This window comes from Coregonus lavaretus (genome assembly GCF_964263955.1).
Source record: "Coregonus lavaretus genome assembly, chromosome: 3".
NCBI lineage: Eukaryota > Metazoa > Chordata > Actinopteri > Salmoniformes > Salmonidae > Coregonus > Coregonus lavaretus.
The window spans coordinates 56,759,883-56,775,312 of NC_139990.1; the positions used below are offsets into that span (position 1 = coordinate 56,759,883).

At 44.8% G+C, this 15,430-nt stretch overlaps 1 protein-coding gene across 1 annotated transcript in view; it reads left to right on the forward strand.

Annotated features, from left to right (window-relative positions):
• Positions 1–15,430, forward strand: part of LOC311108145 (activating signal cointegrator 1 complex subunit 3-like) — a 139,297-nt gene that overhangs the window by 93,150 nt on the left and 30,717 nt on the right. The window contains exons 16-22 of the mRNA XM_084150774.1: positions 260–405; positions 1,913–2,033; positions 2,389–2,531; positions 8,936–9,073; positions 10,924–11,044; positions 11,318–11,450; positions 11,573–11,698. Coding sequence (XP_084006900.1) covers positions 260–405; positions 1,913–2,033; positions 2,389–2,531; positions 8,936–9,073; positions 10,924–11,044; positions 11,318–11,450; positions 11,573–11,698 — 928 coding nt within the window. The remainder of the gene's footprint in view (positions 1–259; positions 406–1,912; positions 2,034–2,388; positions 2,532–8,935; positions 9,074–10,923; positions 11,045–11,317; positions 11,451–11,572; positions 11,699–15,430) is intronic.

The window sequence follows — 15,430 nt, forward strand, 5'->3', positions numbered from 1 at the left end:
GAGATCTTTCATATCTATCCATCTGGTTCTTGCCTCACGAACCCCATGCAATCAAAACCTTCTATAGAGCCTAAACTTTTACCCTCATACAAACATAACCTTCTATAGAGCCTTAACTTTAACCCTCATACAAACAGAATTCTTATAGAATTCAAGAGTTAAAATACTACTCTCCATAGTGAAGTGCTTTGTCAAACTCTCACACTGGATCGTGCTACTCTGTCTCACACTGGACCATACCACTGTGTCTGTATTCCAGGGGAGGACAGAGGTCCTGTGCTGGAGGTCATAGTTTCCAGGACCAACTTCATCTCCTCCCACACCAAAAAGACTGTCCGCGTTGTGGGCCTGTCCACGGCCCTGGCCAACGCACGAGACCTCGCCGACTGGCTAGGGATTGGACAGGTGAGCTCTCCATAGCAACCACATACTAGACAATACTAGCATCGTGGAACGCCACTCCTGGTAGGAGTTGCACTTAGGCTCAGATCTAGGATCAGTTGTTTTATCTGAATCAGGCATTACAACAGTGTTATACCCTGATCATACCATCACGTTAGCCTCAGTTTCACATAGACAAGACATCTCCTGTAGTTTAAACAAGCTCACCCTTTCACCTTTTTGACCTCCTGTCCTGTGTTCAGATAGAGGTCAGGTTTGTGAGCTTTCCTGTTTCTATCATCATCAGTTGGAGGTTTTGGAATTGGCATTGGTGTTCTCAAGCCAACCAGAAACCACATTTTTTGTGTTAGTCAGTGTTTTTTAGGGTTCACTTATCCGCCTCCCCTTTCATATTTGATAAATGTATACAATAAGAGTTATTAGAAAAATACCAACGTTTTTGGCAGGGAATCTATGTTATAGTTTTGACCACAGCACAGTAATGGTTTGCAGTCCTGTTTCTCTGGAGCCATGCTGGAGTTGCTCTGGTAATCAACAGAAATCACTCTACCAATACAGACAGATGACTTGGCCAGTCCAATAATAATGATAGCAGTAATAATATCAGAATCATATCAGAAGGGTATTTAATAACCTCCCTGTCCACTGCAGAGAGAGATAGGAACTCCTGTATGTCTGCATGACCTACATGACCCCAGTCACCCATGAAAACCACACGTAGACAGACACACAGTTAAATGGTGCGGGGCCTATTGGAATTGCCTGTGTTTTCTGGGCTATTGCCAAGTCTTTATGTTCACTTAGTATGTTGTTTTTTAGATTAATTGTATATCTGCTGAAAAACATTTTATATAACATTTATAAAAGCATTTACAACTACATATTTCTGAAAGTTATTATAAAGTGTTATAATGTCATTTGTAATGCTTTTCAAACATTGAGCTCTAATTCCAACTGTGTCATGCCATTCCAGTCTTCTCTGTGACAGTATTGGTTGTCTAAACGTTGTGTTACTGTTGCAGAGTGTCCCTGGCAGACAGATTGGCTGGTTATAAATCTGGCTGTTTAGACTGGGGACGAGAGGGACTGGGGCTGTTGGCTGGGTTTAGATGCCCAATCCATTATCCAGGCCTTTAGATATGTGTACACACGCGCCTGCCCTGCCTGGCCACTCCACACGCCACAATGCACTGCTGCCCTACCCAGCGAGCCTTATAGAGCACAACAGACAAAAAGCGCTCAGTTCCCTGTCCCTCTCCCCCGGACAGGGACAATGACAAACCTTTAGACACCCAGATGGGCCTCGCTGCCAGCTGGACTCACTTTATCTATCTATCGCTCTCTCTCGCTCTGGTTCTCTTTCATCCACTCTGTCTCTCTCTCTCTCACACTGACTGACTGAGAGAAGACATTCATTCTCTTTCTGTAGTTATATGTCCATATGGTTCTCTTTCATCCACTCTGTCTAACTCTCTCTCTCTCTCTTCGCCACTCCCCCCCTCTCTTACAGGTGGGTTTGTTTAACTTCCGGCCATCTGTGCGTCCCGTCCCATTGGAGGTTCACATCCACGGCTTCCCAGGACAGCACTATTGCCCCCGCATGGCCAGCATGAACAAACCTGTGTTCCAAGGTACATTATAAACTGGGTGGTTCGAGCCCTGAATGCTGATTGGCTGACAGCCGTGGTATATCAGACCGTATGCCACGGGTATGACAAAACATTTATTTTTACTGCTCTAATTATGTTGGTAACCAGTTTATAATAGCAATAAGGCACCTCTGGGGTTTGTGGTATATCGCAAATATACCACGGCTAAGGGCTGTATCCAGGCACTCCGCGTTGCGTCGTGCATAAGAACAGCCCTTAGCCATGGTATATTGGCCATATACCACAACCCCCTTGGACCTTATTGCTTTAGTATACCACACACAGAAACACACAGTAAGTATTCACCCCCCCCCCCCCCCCCCCCCCCTCTCTCCAGCGATTCGCAGTCACTCTCCAGCCAAGCCTGTTCTGATCTTTGTGTCGTCGCGGCGACAGACTCGTCTGACAGCTCTTGACCTGATAGCCTTCCTGGCCACCGAGGACGACCCCAAACAGTGGCTGCACCAGGACGAGACTCAGGTGACCAGGCTTATACGTTTTACCTCCTAGTGGAACTAACCCTGTAGTCAGAGCTGTGTACAACATCTACAGTATTTCTCTTTCTCTCTCTCTCTTAGTCTCTCTCTCTTTCTCTCTCTCTCGCTCGCTCTCTCTTTCTCTCTCTTTCTCTATCTCCTCTTTCTTTCTCTCTGTTCTTCTATTCCTCCAATCTTCCTATTCCTCATCCTCTCTGCTTTCTCGTCCTCTCCTTCCTCCTCCTGATATTCTCTCTCTCTAAGCACTGGTTTTAGTGTAATTACAGAGGGAACTCAAACCATCGTCTACAGGAAAAGCCTGTGTCATCTCCCATTATTTTCTCTGCATACTTTATGATTATTTCAAGATGTGAGAAAATGTGCTCTGATAGAAGATGGGCTGTAATTACCTTAACATGTGTGTCTGACATATAGGGTCCCATAAACAAGGAGAATTTCTTACAATACACACACACACACACACACACACACACACAAACATACATACATACATACATACATACACACACACAAGCTATCTCTCTCTCCCTCCATCTCTCTCATACAAACACACACTAAAAAACACTAAAACAATGTGTTTGCTCAGGCCTGCCAGAACCCCAGGATACAGAGAGCCGTGTTGGATGTGTGTCTGGTGTATAATCCATCATATTGGGCCTTATAAAGTCACAGTAGGCTTGGCCTAGTAAAATATGGATATTAACATGTTTTATGGGCTGCTCGCCTTTCACACCAAGCCTGTGGTCTGAGGGAAATATAGAGCTCTGACTGACATCAAACCCCAACTCCTAAAATATACACACACAATGCAAACTAGTCCTTAATACTGTATATACAGCAGAAATACATTTCATCCTCTTTTCAGCTCCACATTTCATGTGTGTGTGCGCGAAAGAACCTGACCTGGCATTTACAGTATGTGTATTTTTAGATTGTGTGTGTTACGCTGGCCTTAGCCCTGTGTGTGTTGACCTGGCCCTGCAGTGTGTGTGTTCCAGTGATATATGCCGCTCCCTGCTGTGTTTCTGTACTGGCCGTGTAGCTGCTGGAGTCCCTGTGGTTTGAGTGACAGGCGGCTGGCGCTAGCTGCCTAAGTCTCAGTGGGGGTCCCTCCCTCCATCCCGCCCTCCCTCTCCTCTCTGCCCGAGTTAGCTTTACGATCTCTCTATTACGTCCTATGCTGCAGTTAGCCCCTCTCCCTCCTTCCTTCCTCTGTGAACATGTACAGTGGCTTGCAAAAGTATTCACCCCCCTTGGCATTTTTCCTATTTTGTTGCCTTACAACCTGGAATTAAAATGGATTTTTTTGTGGGGTTTGTATCATTTGATTTACACAACATGCCTACCACTTTGAAGATGCAAAATATTTTTTTGTGTGAAACAAACAAGAAATAAGACAAAAAAACTGAAAACTTGAGCGTGCATAACTATTCACCCCCCCAAAGTCAATACTTTGTAGAGCCACCTTTTGCAGCTATTACAGCTGCAAGTCTCTTGGGGTATGTCTCTATAAGCTTGGCACATCTAGCCACTGGGATTTTTGCCTTCAAGGCAAAACTGCTCCAGCTCCTTCAAGTTGGATGGGTTCCGCTGATGTACAGTAATCTTTAAGTCATACCACAGATTCTCAATTGGATTGAGGTCTGGGCTTTGACTAGGCCATTCCAAGACATTTAAATGTTTCCCCTTAAACCACTCGAGTGTTGCTTTAGCAGTATGCTTAGGGTCATTGTCCTGCTGCAAGGTGAACCTCCGTCCCAGTCTCAAATCTCTGGAAGACTGAAACAGGTTTCCCTCAAGAATGTCCCTCTATTTAGCGCCATCCATCATTCCTTCAATTCTGACCAGTTTCCCAGTCCCTGCCGATGAAAAACATCAAATCAAATCAAATTGTATTGGTCACATGCGCCGAATACAACAGGTGCAGACATTACAGTGAAATGCTTACTTACAGCCCTTAACCAACAGTGCATTTATTTTAAACAAAAAAAGTAAGAATAAAACAACAATAAAAAAAGTGTTGAGAAAAAAAGAGCAGAAGTAAAATAAGTGACAGTAGGGAGGCTATATATACAGCGGGGGTACCGTTGCAGAGTCAATGTGCGGGGGCACCAGCTAGTTGAGGTAGTTGAGGTAATATGTACATGTGGGTAGAGTTAAAGTGACTATGCATAAATACTTAACAGAGTAGCAGCAGCGTAAAAAGGATGGGGTGGGGGGGCAGTGCAAATAGTCCGGGTAGCCATGATTAGCTGTTCAGGAGTCTTATGGCTTGGGGGTAGAAGCTGTTGAGAAGTCTTTTGGACCTAGACTTGGCACTCCGGTACCGCTTTCCGTGCGGTAGCAGAGAGAACAGTCTATGACTAGGGTGGCTGGAGTCTTTGACAATTTTGAGGGCCTTCCTCTGACACCGCCTGGTATAGAGGTCCTGGATGGCAGGAAGCTTTGCCCCAGTGATGTACTGGGCCGTACGCACTACCCTCTGTAGTGCCTTGCGGTCAGAGGCCAAGCAGTTGCCATACCAGGCGGTGATGCAACCAGTCAGGATGCTCTCGATGGTGCAGCTGTAGAATTTTTTGAGGATCTGAGGACCCATGCCAAATCTTTTTAGTCTCCTGAGGGGGAATAGGCTTTGTCGTGCCCTCTTCACGACTGTCTTGGTGTGTTTGGACCATGATAGTTCGTTGGTGATGTGGACACCAAGGAACTTGAAGCTCTCAACCTGTTCCACTACAGCCCCGTCGATGAGAATGGGGGCGTGCTCAGTCCTCTTTTTTTTCCTGTAGTCCACAATCATCTCCTTTGTCTTGGTCACGTTGAGGGAGAGGTTGTTGTCCTGGCACCACACGGCCAGATCTCTGACCTCCTCCCTATAGGCTGTCTCATCGTTGTCGGTGATCAGGCCTACCACTGTTGTGTCGTCGGCAAACTTAATGATGGTGTTGGAGTCGTGCCTGGCCATACAGTCATGGGTGAACAGAGAGTACAGGAGGGGACTGAGCACGCACCCCTGAGGGGCCCCCGTGTTGAGGATCAGTGTGGCAGATGTGTTGTTACCTACCCTTACCACCTGGGGGCGGCCCGTCAGGAAGTCCAGGATCCAGTTGCAGAGGGAGGTGTTTAGTCCCAGGATCCTTAGCTTAGTGATGAGCTTAGAGGGCACTATGGTGTTGAATGCTGAGCTGTAGTCAATGAATAGCATTCTCACGTAGGTGTTCCTCTTGTCCAGGTGGGAAAGGGCAGTGTGGAGTGCGATAGAGATTGCATCATCTGTGGATCTGTTGGGGCGGTATGCAAATTGGAGTGGGTCTAGGGTTTCTGGGATTATGCTGTTGATGTGAGCCATGACCAGTCTTTCAAAGCACTACATGGCTACAGACGTCAGTGATACGGGTCGGTAGTCATTTAGGCAGGTTATCTTAGAGTTCTTGGGCACGGGGACTATGGTGGTCTGCTTGAAACATGTTGGTATTACAGACTCAGTCAGGGACATGTTGAAAATGTCAGTGAAGACACTTGCCAGTTGGTCAGCACATGCTCGGAGTACACGTCCTGGTAATCCGTCTGGCCCCGCGGCCTTGTGAATGTTGACCTGCTTAAAAGTCTTACTCACATCGGCTACGGAGAGCGTGATCACATAGTCATCCGGAACAGCTGGTGCTCTCATGCATGCTTCAGTGTTGCTTGCCTCGAAGCGAGCATAGAGGTGGTTTAGCTCGTCTGGTAGGCTTGTGTCACTGGGCAGCTCGTGGCTGTGCTTCCCTTTGTAGTCTGTAATAGTTTTCAAGCCCTGCCACATCCGACGAGCGTCAGAGCCAGTGTAGTATGATTCAATCTTAGACCTGTATTGACTCTTTGCCTGTTTGATGGTTCGTCGGAGGTTATAGCGGGATTTCTTATAAGCGTCCGGGTTAGAGTCCCGTTCCTTGAAAGCGGCAGCTCTACCCTTTAGCTCAGTGCGGATGTTTCCTGTAATCCATGGCTTCTGGTTGGGGTATGTACGTACGGTTACTGTGGGGACGACATCATCGATGCACTTATTGATGAAGCCAGTGACTGATGTGGTGTACTCCTCAATGCTGTCTGAAGAATCCCGGAACATGTTCCAGTCTGTGCTAGCAAAACAGTCCTGTAGCTTAGCATCTGCGTCATCTGACCACTTTTTTATTAACCGAATCACTGGTGCTTCCTGCTTCAGTTTTTGCTTATAAGCAGGAATCAGGAGGATAGAGTTATGGTCAGATTTGCCAAATGGAGGGCGAGGGAGAGCTTTGTATGCGTCTCTGTGTGTGGAGTAAAGGTGGTCTAGAGTTTTTTTCCCTCTGGTTGCACATTTAACATGCTGGTAGAAATTAGGTAGAACGGATTTAAGTTTCCCTGCATTAAAGTCCCCGGCCACTAGGAGCGCTGCATCTGGATGAGCGTTTTCCTGTTGATTAATGGCATTGTACAACTCATTCAGTGCAATCTTAATGCCAGCATTGGTTTGTGGTGGTAAATAGACAGCTATGAAAAATATAGATGAAAACTCTCTTGGTAAATAGTGTGGTCTACAGCTTATCATAAGATACTCTACCTCAGGCGAGCAAAACCTCGAGACTTCCTTAGTATTTGATTTTGTGCACCAGCTGTTGTTTACAAATATACACAGACCGCCACCCCTTGTCTTACCAGAGTCAGCCGTTCTGTCCTGCCGATGTAGCGTATAGCCCGCTAGCTGAATGTTATCATTGTTGTCGTTCAGCCACGACTCCGTGAAACATAAGATATTACAGTTTTTAATGTCCCGTTGGTAGGATAACCGTAATCTTAAATCGTCCATTTTATTCTCAAAAGCTTGAACGTTGGCTAATAGGATTGATGGAAGAGGCAGTTTACTCGCTCGCCGTCGGATCCTTACAAGGCACCCGGATCTGCGTCTGCGATATCTCCGTCTCTTCCTCACGCGAATGACGGGGATTTGGGCCTTGTCGGGTGTCTGTATGATATCCTTCGCGGCCGCCTCGTTGAAGAAAAAATCTTCGTCCAATGCGAGGTGAGTAATCGCTGTCCTGATATCCAGAAGCTCTTTTTGGTTATAAGAGACGATGGCAGAAACATTATGTACAAAATAAATTACAAATAACGCGGAAAAACACACATAATAGTACAATTGGTTAGAGGGCTGTAAAACGGCAGCCATCTTCTCCGGCGCTGTAGTAATAATCCCCACAGCATGATGCTGCCACCACCATGCTTCACTGTTTGGATGGTGTTCTCGGGGTGATGAGAGGTGTTGGGTTTGCGCCAGACATAGTGTTTTCCTTGATGGCCAAAAAGCTCAATTTTAGTCTCTTCTGACCAGAGTACCTTCTTCAATATGTTTGGTGAGTCTCCCACATGCCTTTTGTGTTTGCTTATTTTTTTCTTCAAGCAATGGCTTTTTGCTGGCCACTCTTCCATAAAGCCCAGCTCTGTGGAGTGTACGGCTTAAAGTGGTCCTATGGACAGATACTCCAATCTCCGCTGTGGAGCTTTGCAGCTCCTTCAGGGTTATCTTTGGTCTCTTTGTTGCCTCTGATTAATGCCCTCCTTGCCTGGTCCATGAGTTTTGGTGGGCGGCCCTCTCTTGGCAGGTTTGTTGTGGTGTCATATTCTTTAAAAAAAATTATAATGGATTTAATGGTGCTCCGTGGGATGTTCAAAGTTTCTGATATTGTTTTATAACCCAACCCTGATCTGTACTTCTCCACAACTTTGTCCCTGACTTGTTTGGAGAGCTCCTTGGTCTAAATGGTGCCCCTTGCTTAGTGGTGTTGCGGACTCTGGGGCCTTTCAGAACAGGTGTATATATATTGAGATCATGTGACACTTAGATTGCACACAGGTGGACTTTATTTAACTAATTATGTGACTTCTGAAGGTAATTGGTTGCACCAGATGTTATTTAGGGGCTTCATAGCAAAGGGGGTGAATGCATATGCACGCACCACTTTTCTGTTTCACTTCACCAATTTGGACTATTTTGTGTATGTCCATTACATGAAATCCAAATAAAAATCCATTTAAATTACAGGTTGTAATGCAACAAAATAGGAAAAACGCCAAGGGTGATGAATACTTTTGCAAGGCACTGTAGCTCTCGTCCTCCCTGTAACTCTCCCTGTAAAACCATCTCAAATGTTTTGCTTGCTCTGTCCCACATGTTGTTTTCAGTTTATCTCCACTCCTTCCGTAGCCCCCCTCCCTGCTCATGTACAACGATGTCTTCTTCATCATGGATGTGTCTTCTGGTCCTACACTGTGTACTGGTTTACTGTGTCTCTAATTGGTCAACGAGAAAAGGTCTCATGCTGTCATAGGTTGATGAGATAAGGTCTCATGCTGTGATTGGTTAATGTTCCCCAGATGACAGACATCATCGCCACGGTGAGGGAGTCCAACCTGAAGCTGACGTTGGCGTTCGGTATCGGCATGCACCACGCTGGACTACACGAGAGAGACAGGAAGACTGTGGAGGAACTGTTTGTCAACTGCAAGATCCAGGTAGGACCCTGATAGGTCCAGGTAGGACCCTGATAGGTCCAGGTAGAACCACGTAGGACAGTGACACGCAGACAGAAAACTCTAACACAGGTATGACACAGACAGGTGACACAGGTAGAAAACAAATAGTAGACTCTCATACATGAATGATACACAAAGAGGATCCTCCTATAGGTATATACAGTGAGGGAAAAAAGTATTTGATCCCCTGCTGATTTTGTACGTTTGCCCAATGACAAAGAAATGATCAGTCTATAATTTTAATGGTAGGTTTATTTGAACAGTGAGAGACAGAATAACAACAAAAAAATCCAGAAAAACGCATGTCAAAAATGTTATGAATTGATTTGCATTTTAATGAAGGAAATAAGTATTTGACCCCCTCTCAATCAGAAAGATTTCTGGCTCCCAGGTGTCTTTTATACAGATAACGAGCAGAGATTAGGAGCACACTCTTAAAGGGAGTGCTCCTAATCTCAGCTTGTTACCTGTATAAAAGACACCTGTCCACAGAAGCAATCAATCAATCAGATTCCAAACTCTCCACCATGGCCAAGACCAAAGAGCTCTCCAAGGATGTCAGGGACAAGATTGTAGACCTACACAAGGCTGGAATGGGCTACAAGACCATCGCCAAGCAGCTTGGTGAGAAGGTTACAACAGTTGGTGCGATTATTCGCAAATGGAAGAAACACAAAAGACCTGTCAATCTCCCTCGGCCTGGGGCTCCATGCAAGATCTCACCTCGTGGAGTTGCAATGATCATGAGAATGGTGAGGAATCAGCCCAGAACTACATGGGAGACCATAGTCACCAAGAAAACAATTGGTAACACACTACGCCGTGAAGGACTGAAATCCTGCAGCGCCTGCAAGGTCCCCCTGCTCAAGAAAGCCCATATACAGGGCCGTCTGAAGTTTGCCAATGAACATCTGAATGATTCAGAGGAGAACTGGGTGAAAGTGTTGTGGTCAGATGAGACCAAAATCGAGCTCTTTGGCATCAACTGAACTCGCCGTGTTTGGAGGAGGAGGAATGCTGCCTATGACCCCAAGAACACCATCCCCACTGTCAAACATGGAGGTGGAAACATTATGCTTTGGGGGTGTTTTTCTGCTACGGGGACAGGACAACTTCACCACATCAAAGGGACGATGGACGGGGCCATGTACCGTCAAATCTTGGGTGAGAACCTCCTTCCCTCAGCCAGGGCATTGAAAATGGGTCGTGGATGGGTATTCCAGCATGACAATGACCCAAAACACATGGCCAAGGCAACAAAGGAGTGGCTCAAGAAGAAGCACATTAAGGTCCTGGAGTGGCCTAGCCAGTCTCCAGACCTTAATCCCATAGAAAATCTGTGGAGGGAGCTGAAGGTTCGAGTTGCCAAACGTCAGCCTCGAAACCTTAATGACTTGGAGAAGATCTGCAAAGAGGAGTGGGACAAAATCCCTCCTGAGATGTGTGCAAACCTGGTGGCCAACTACAAGAAACGTCTGACCTCTGTGATTGCCAAGTCATGTTTTGCAGAGGGGTCAAATACTTATTTCCCTCATTAAAATGCTAATCAATTTATAACATTTTTGACATGCGTTTTTCTGGATTATTTTGTTGTTATTCTGTCTCTCACTGTTCAAATAAACCTACCATTAAAATTATAGACTGATCATGTATTTGTCAGTGGGCATACGTACAAAATCAGCATGGGATCAAATACTTTTTTCCCTCACTGTACATATTGAATAGTTACAGATATATACAACAATGTTGCAGGTATGACACTGAAGGTGTTTATACTTTACTTTGTTAAATCCATGACAGGTATGACACTCTAATCTCTCTGTCTCCAGATACTGATAGCCACCAGCACTCTGGCCTGGGGAGTCAACTTCCCTGCCCATCTGGTCATTGTCAAAGGTACTGAGTACTACGATGGGAAGACCAGACGCTACGTGGACTACCCCATCACAGGTACAGGCTCATGTTCAGTTGTTTCCATCACTGTTTATTTATTGAATTAAATATACTTATTTTTTCCTGTCGGGTCAAATACTCTCCATTTGGAAGTGAGTTCGAAAATCCAGGACATCCATGTGTTGTTTTCATCTAAATGTGTAGATGTGGTTTGTCTCTCCTGTAGTTACAGTATGTATTAGTTGTTCTGAAGAAAGTGGTTCAGCTCTCTACGCCTGTAGTAGTTCCATTTGGACTGTGTTTACAGTAGTTGTGTTGTGGTCTCTCCAGACGTGCTGCAGATGATGGGCCGTGCAGGCCGCCCTCAGTATGATGACCAGGGCAAAGCTGTGATCCTGGTCCACGACATCAAGAAAGACTTCTACAAGAAGTTCCTCTATGAACCCTTCCCTGTTGAGTCCAGGTGAGAGGCTTTCCTTTGGCTTTGTGGTGACTTTACATAGTGAAGGCCATTGCTACAGTGCTTGTAACTTGGTCTCAGTGCATTTAACATTGTGGGGGGGGGAACTACCACCTCTTCCTCAGTCTCATGGGTGTGCTGTCAGACCATCTGAATGCTGAGATTGCTGCAGGGACCATCACCTCTAAACAGGACGCTATGGACTACATCACCTGGACGTACTTCTTCCGCAGGCTGGTCATGAACCCCAGGTAGGTTTTGATTATGTTTTAGACTTTTTATGATGATTCATCACAAAAAATTTACCCAGAAATTCCAGTTGTGAAGTTTCAGTAATTTTGGAAGCTAATTGAGAGTGGCTACCACATTCTGAAGTCTGATATGGCAACTAATGACCAGTTCAATCTGAAGAACCTCAGAATAAGTCACCGTCTTTTCCCCTCCCTTGGTAGAAGCAGAAAAAGGCTACATGTATTTCCAAGAAATGCCCCCAAAAAATGTTTTGTCAGTGAAATGGTGTGAGTACATGATAACCAGTCATACATTTAACTGATTCATTACCAGTGAATGTTGAGGAGACAAACAATAGCTGTTGTTCATGGCAGCATCATGGAAACCACAGGGTCATCTTCAGAAGCCACGGTTACAACTCTCACTATGTGACATCACACTCCAGGGCTATATATATATATATATATATATATATATATATATATATATATATATATATATATATATATATACACAGTGGGGAGAACAAGTATTTGATACACTGCCGATTTTGCAGGTTTTCCTACTTACAAAGCATGTAGAGGTCTGTAATTTTTATCATAGGTACACTTCAACTGTGAGAGACAGAATCTAAAACAGAAATCCAGAAAATCACATTGTATGATTTTTAAGTAATTAATTTGCATTTTATTGCATGACATAAGTATTTGATACATCAGAAAAGCAGAACTTTAATATTTGGTACAGAAACCTTTGTTTGCAATTACAGAGATCATACGTTTCCTGTAGGTCTTGACCAGGTTTGCACACACTGCAGCAGGGATTTTGGCCCACTCCTCCATACAGACCTTCTCCAGATCCTTCAGGTTTCGTGGCTGTCGCTGGGCAATACAGACTTTCAGCTCCCTCCAAAGATTTACTATTGGGTTCAGGTCTGGAGACTGGCTAGGCCACTCCAGGACCTTGAGATGCTTCTTACGGAGCCACTCCTTAGTTGCCCTGGCTGTGTGTTTCGGGTCGTTGTCATGCTGGTAAACCCAGCCACGACCCATCTTCAATGCTCTTACTGAGGGAAGGAGGTTGTTGGCCAAGATCTCGTGATTCATCCTCCCCTCAATACGGTGCAGTTGTCCTGTCCCCTTTGCAGAAAAGCATCCCCAAAGAATGATGTTTCCACCTCCATGCTTCACGGTTGGGATGGTGTTCTTGAGGTTGTACTCATCCTTCTTCTTCCTCCAAACACGGCGAGTGGAGTTTAGACCAAAAAGCTCTATTTTTGTCTCATCAGACCACATGACCTTCTCCCATTCCTCCTCTGGATCATCCAGATGGTCATTGGCAAACTTCAGACGGGCCTGGACATGCGCTGGCTTGAGCAGGGGGACCTTGCGTGCGCTGCAGGATTTTAATCCATGACGGCGTAGTGTGTTACTAATGGTTTTCTTTGAGACTGTGGTCCCAGCTCTCTTCAGGTCATTGACCAGGTCCTGCCGTGTAGTTCTGGGCTGATCCCTCACCTTCCTCATGATCATTGATGCCCCACGAGGTGAGATCTTGAATGGAGCCCCAGACCGAGGGTGATTGACCGTCATCTTGAACTTCTTCCATTTTCTAATAATTGCGCCAACAGTTGTTGCCTTCTCACCAAGCTGCTTGCCTATTGTCCTGTAGCCCATCCCAGCCTTGTGCAGGTCTACAATTTTATCCCTGATGTCCTTACACAGCTCTCTGGTCTTGGCCATTGTGGAGAGGTTGGAGTCTGTTTGATTGAGTGTGTGGACAGGTGTCTTTTATACAGGTGGACCTAACGCTTCAATATAGCCAAAATATTTGTCATTTAACTTTTAAATGTATTACCTTTTATGTGTGGCATAAACACAACTAGTCACAATGTTTTGATCTGATTAGGCTACTTCAAAACTCTCCTGTAGGCTACCTGCACACGTTCATCCACTCCACTCCACTCTAATAATTCCAGCATCCAAACTGTGCAACAGCCATTCTATTAATGGAACAGGACATTTGTTACAAAACACCAAAAAGTGTAATGACATTCGGAAATTGTCAAACCAAGCCTTCGATACAGAGTAGGCAGGGATGTATTTTCTGTTTGTCGAAATGGACATACTCTACTTGATTGTGGTGTTGAAAACTCAAACCATGATGATAAGTGCTCAATGTCTTTAATCGGTATGCAGTTATGCATTGCTTATTGGTTGTGTGTCGTGCATTGGCACAGAAACCTGTTGGTGGAATTTTTGTAGCATATATTTTATATAAATATAGCATGAAAATGTGGAAAATCTGATTTCCCCCTAACTGATCATTGTCTGCAGCTGGCTCTGATCGTAGTGTAATGAGACAAGCAGGGAGAGTGAGCTTGTCCGTGGTGGTCGGCGAACCCTCAACCTTGTGGCCCGTAAGCCCTGCATGGCATCGACTGTGACACAAAACCATGCTGAAGTGGTAAAGTTGATATCCACATTTATAAACACAGGGTTGCTACAGTTGTCATCTATGGTCGTAATAATTATTTTTGAGTTAATTGTATTAGGGGGAAGGATGTGCCATTTTTTGTTTTTTTTTACAGTACAAGGGGAGAGTCATGTGAATACATTTTTATTATTTTAATCTTTATTTTTTTTTACTGGCCTCCCCCCGTGGGAATCGAACCCATAACCCTGGCGTTGCAAACACCATGCTCTATCAACCGAGCTCCATCCCTGCCGGCCATTTTCCCCCCTACCCTGGACGACACTGGGCCAATTGTGCGCCGCCCATGAGTCTCCCAGTCGCTGTCGGCTGCGACAAAGCCTGGATCCGAACCAGGATCTCTAGTGGCACAGTTAGCCCTGCGATGCAGTGCCTTAGACCACTGCGCCACTCAGGATAATAATAATTGCAATAACTATCAATAATAATTATAATAACTATTACGAATTATATTGTCCTTTTTCTGATGTTCCAATTGTAGTCTATTCATTTTAGTTTAAAATATAAAGTTATTTATAACAAATCCAGAACCCACCACAGGCTGGCGCTATTCCCCCAGCACAACAGCCAATGCCACTTGCTTCCTTGTAACGAAAATAAATTATCGTTTTAAAATTTTCCAATTATTTGTATTCCATGCCTTTCATTTTCAGTTCGCTATTCAATATATTTAACAGTTTTCTCTGATTCGGCCCCAATCAATAAAACAAACGCTTGATATTATTTATCAGCATACACTTAATGACATTCCTACCATTTGAACGATGTCCTGTCTCTCACTCCCCCCCTCTCCTGCTCCTTCCTACATTATGGGGGAGGCGCGGGAAACTTCCCTACAATTTTCCTTCTTAGGAAATAATGTCATTAGTACGTATAACATATTTTCATAGACATATCTAGAATATTACTAAAGCTATCTAATGCAACTTTTAATACACGTAAAAAAACTCTCTCTCCACCCATTCCTTTTTGAATAAGTGCGTCTTCCTAGTTACCCCATAACCACGCCTCAAATCTTTTATTTAGCATTTAACCAACCAAATACTAAGTAGTATCCGGTTATCATTCATACCCGCCGTTGAATTTCCTCATACACACATATTTCATCTTCTGCCATTCAAATGCCCAACACGACAGAATAGTTCCATGCAAACCTCTATTGGCTCTTCAAGTCGCTCCGGATTAGAGCGTCTGCCAACTGACCAAAAACGCAAATATTCTCCACCTTCCAACCCATTACGTACGTCTACGTTTGAGTG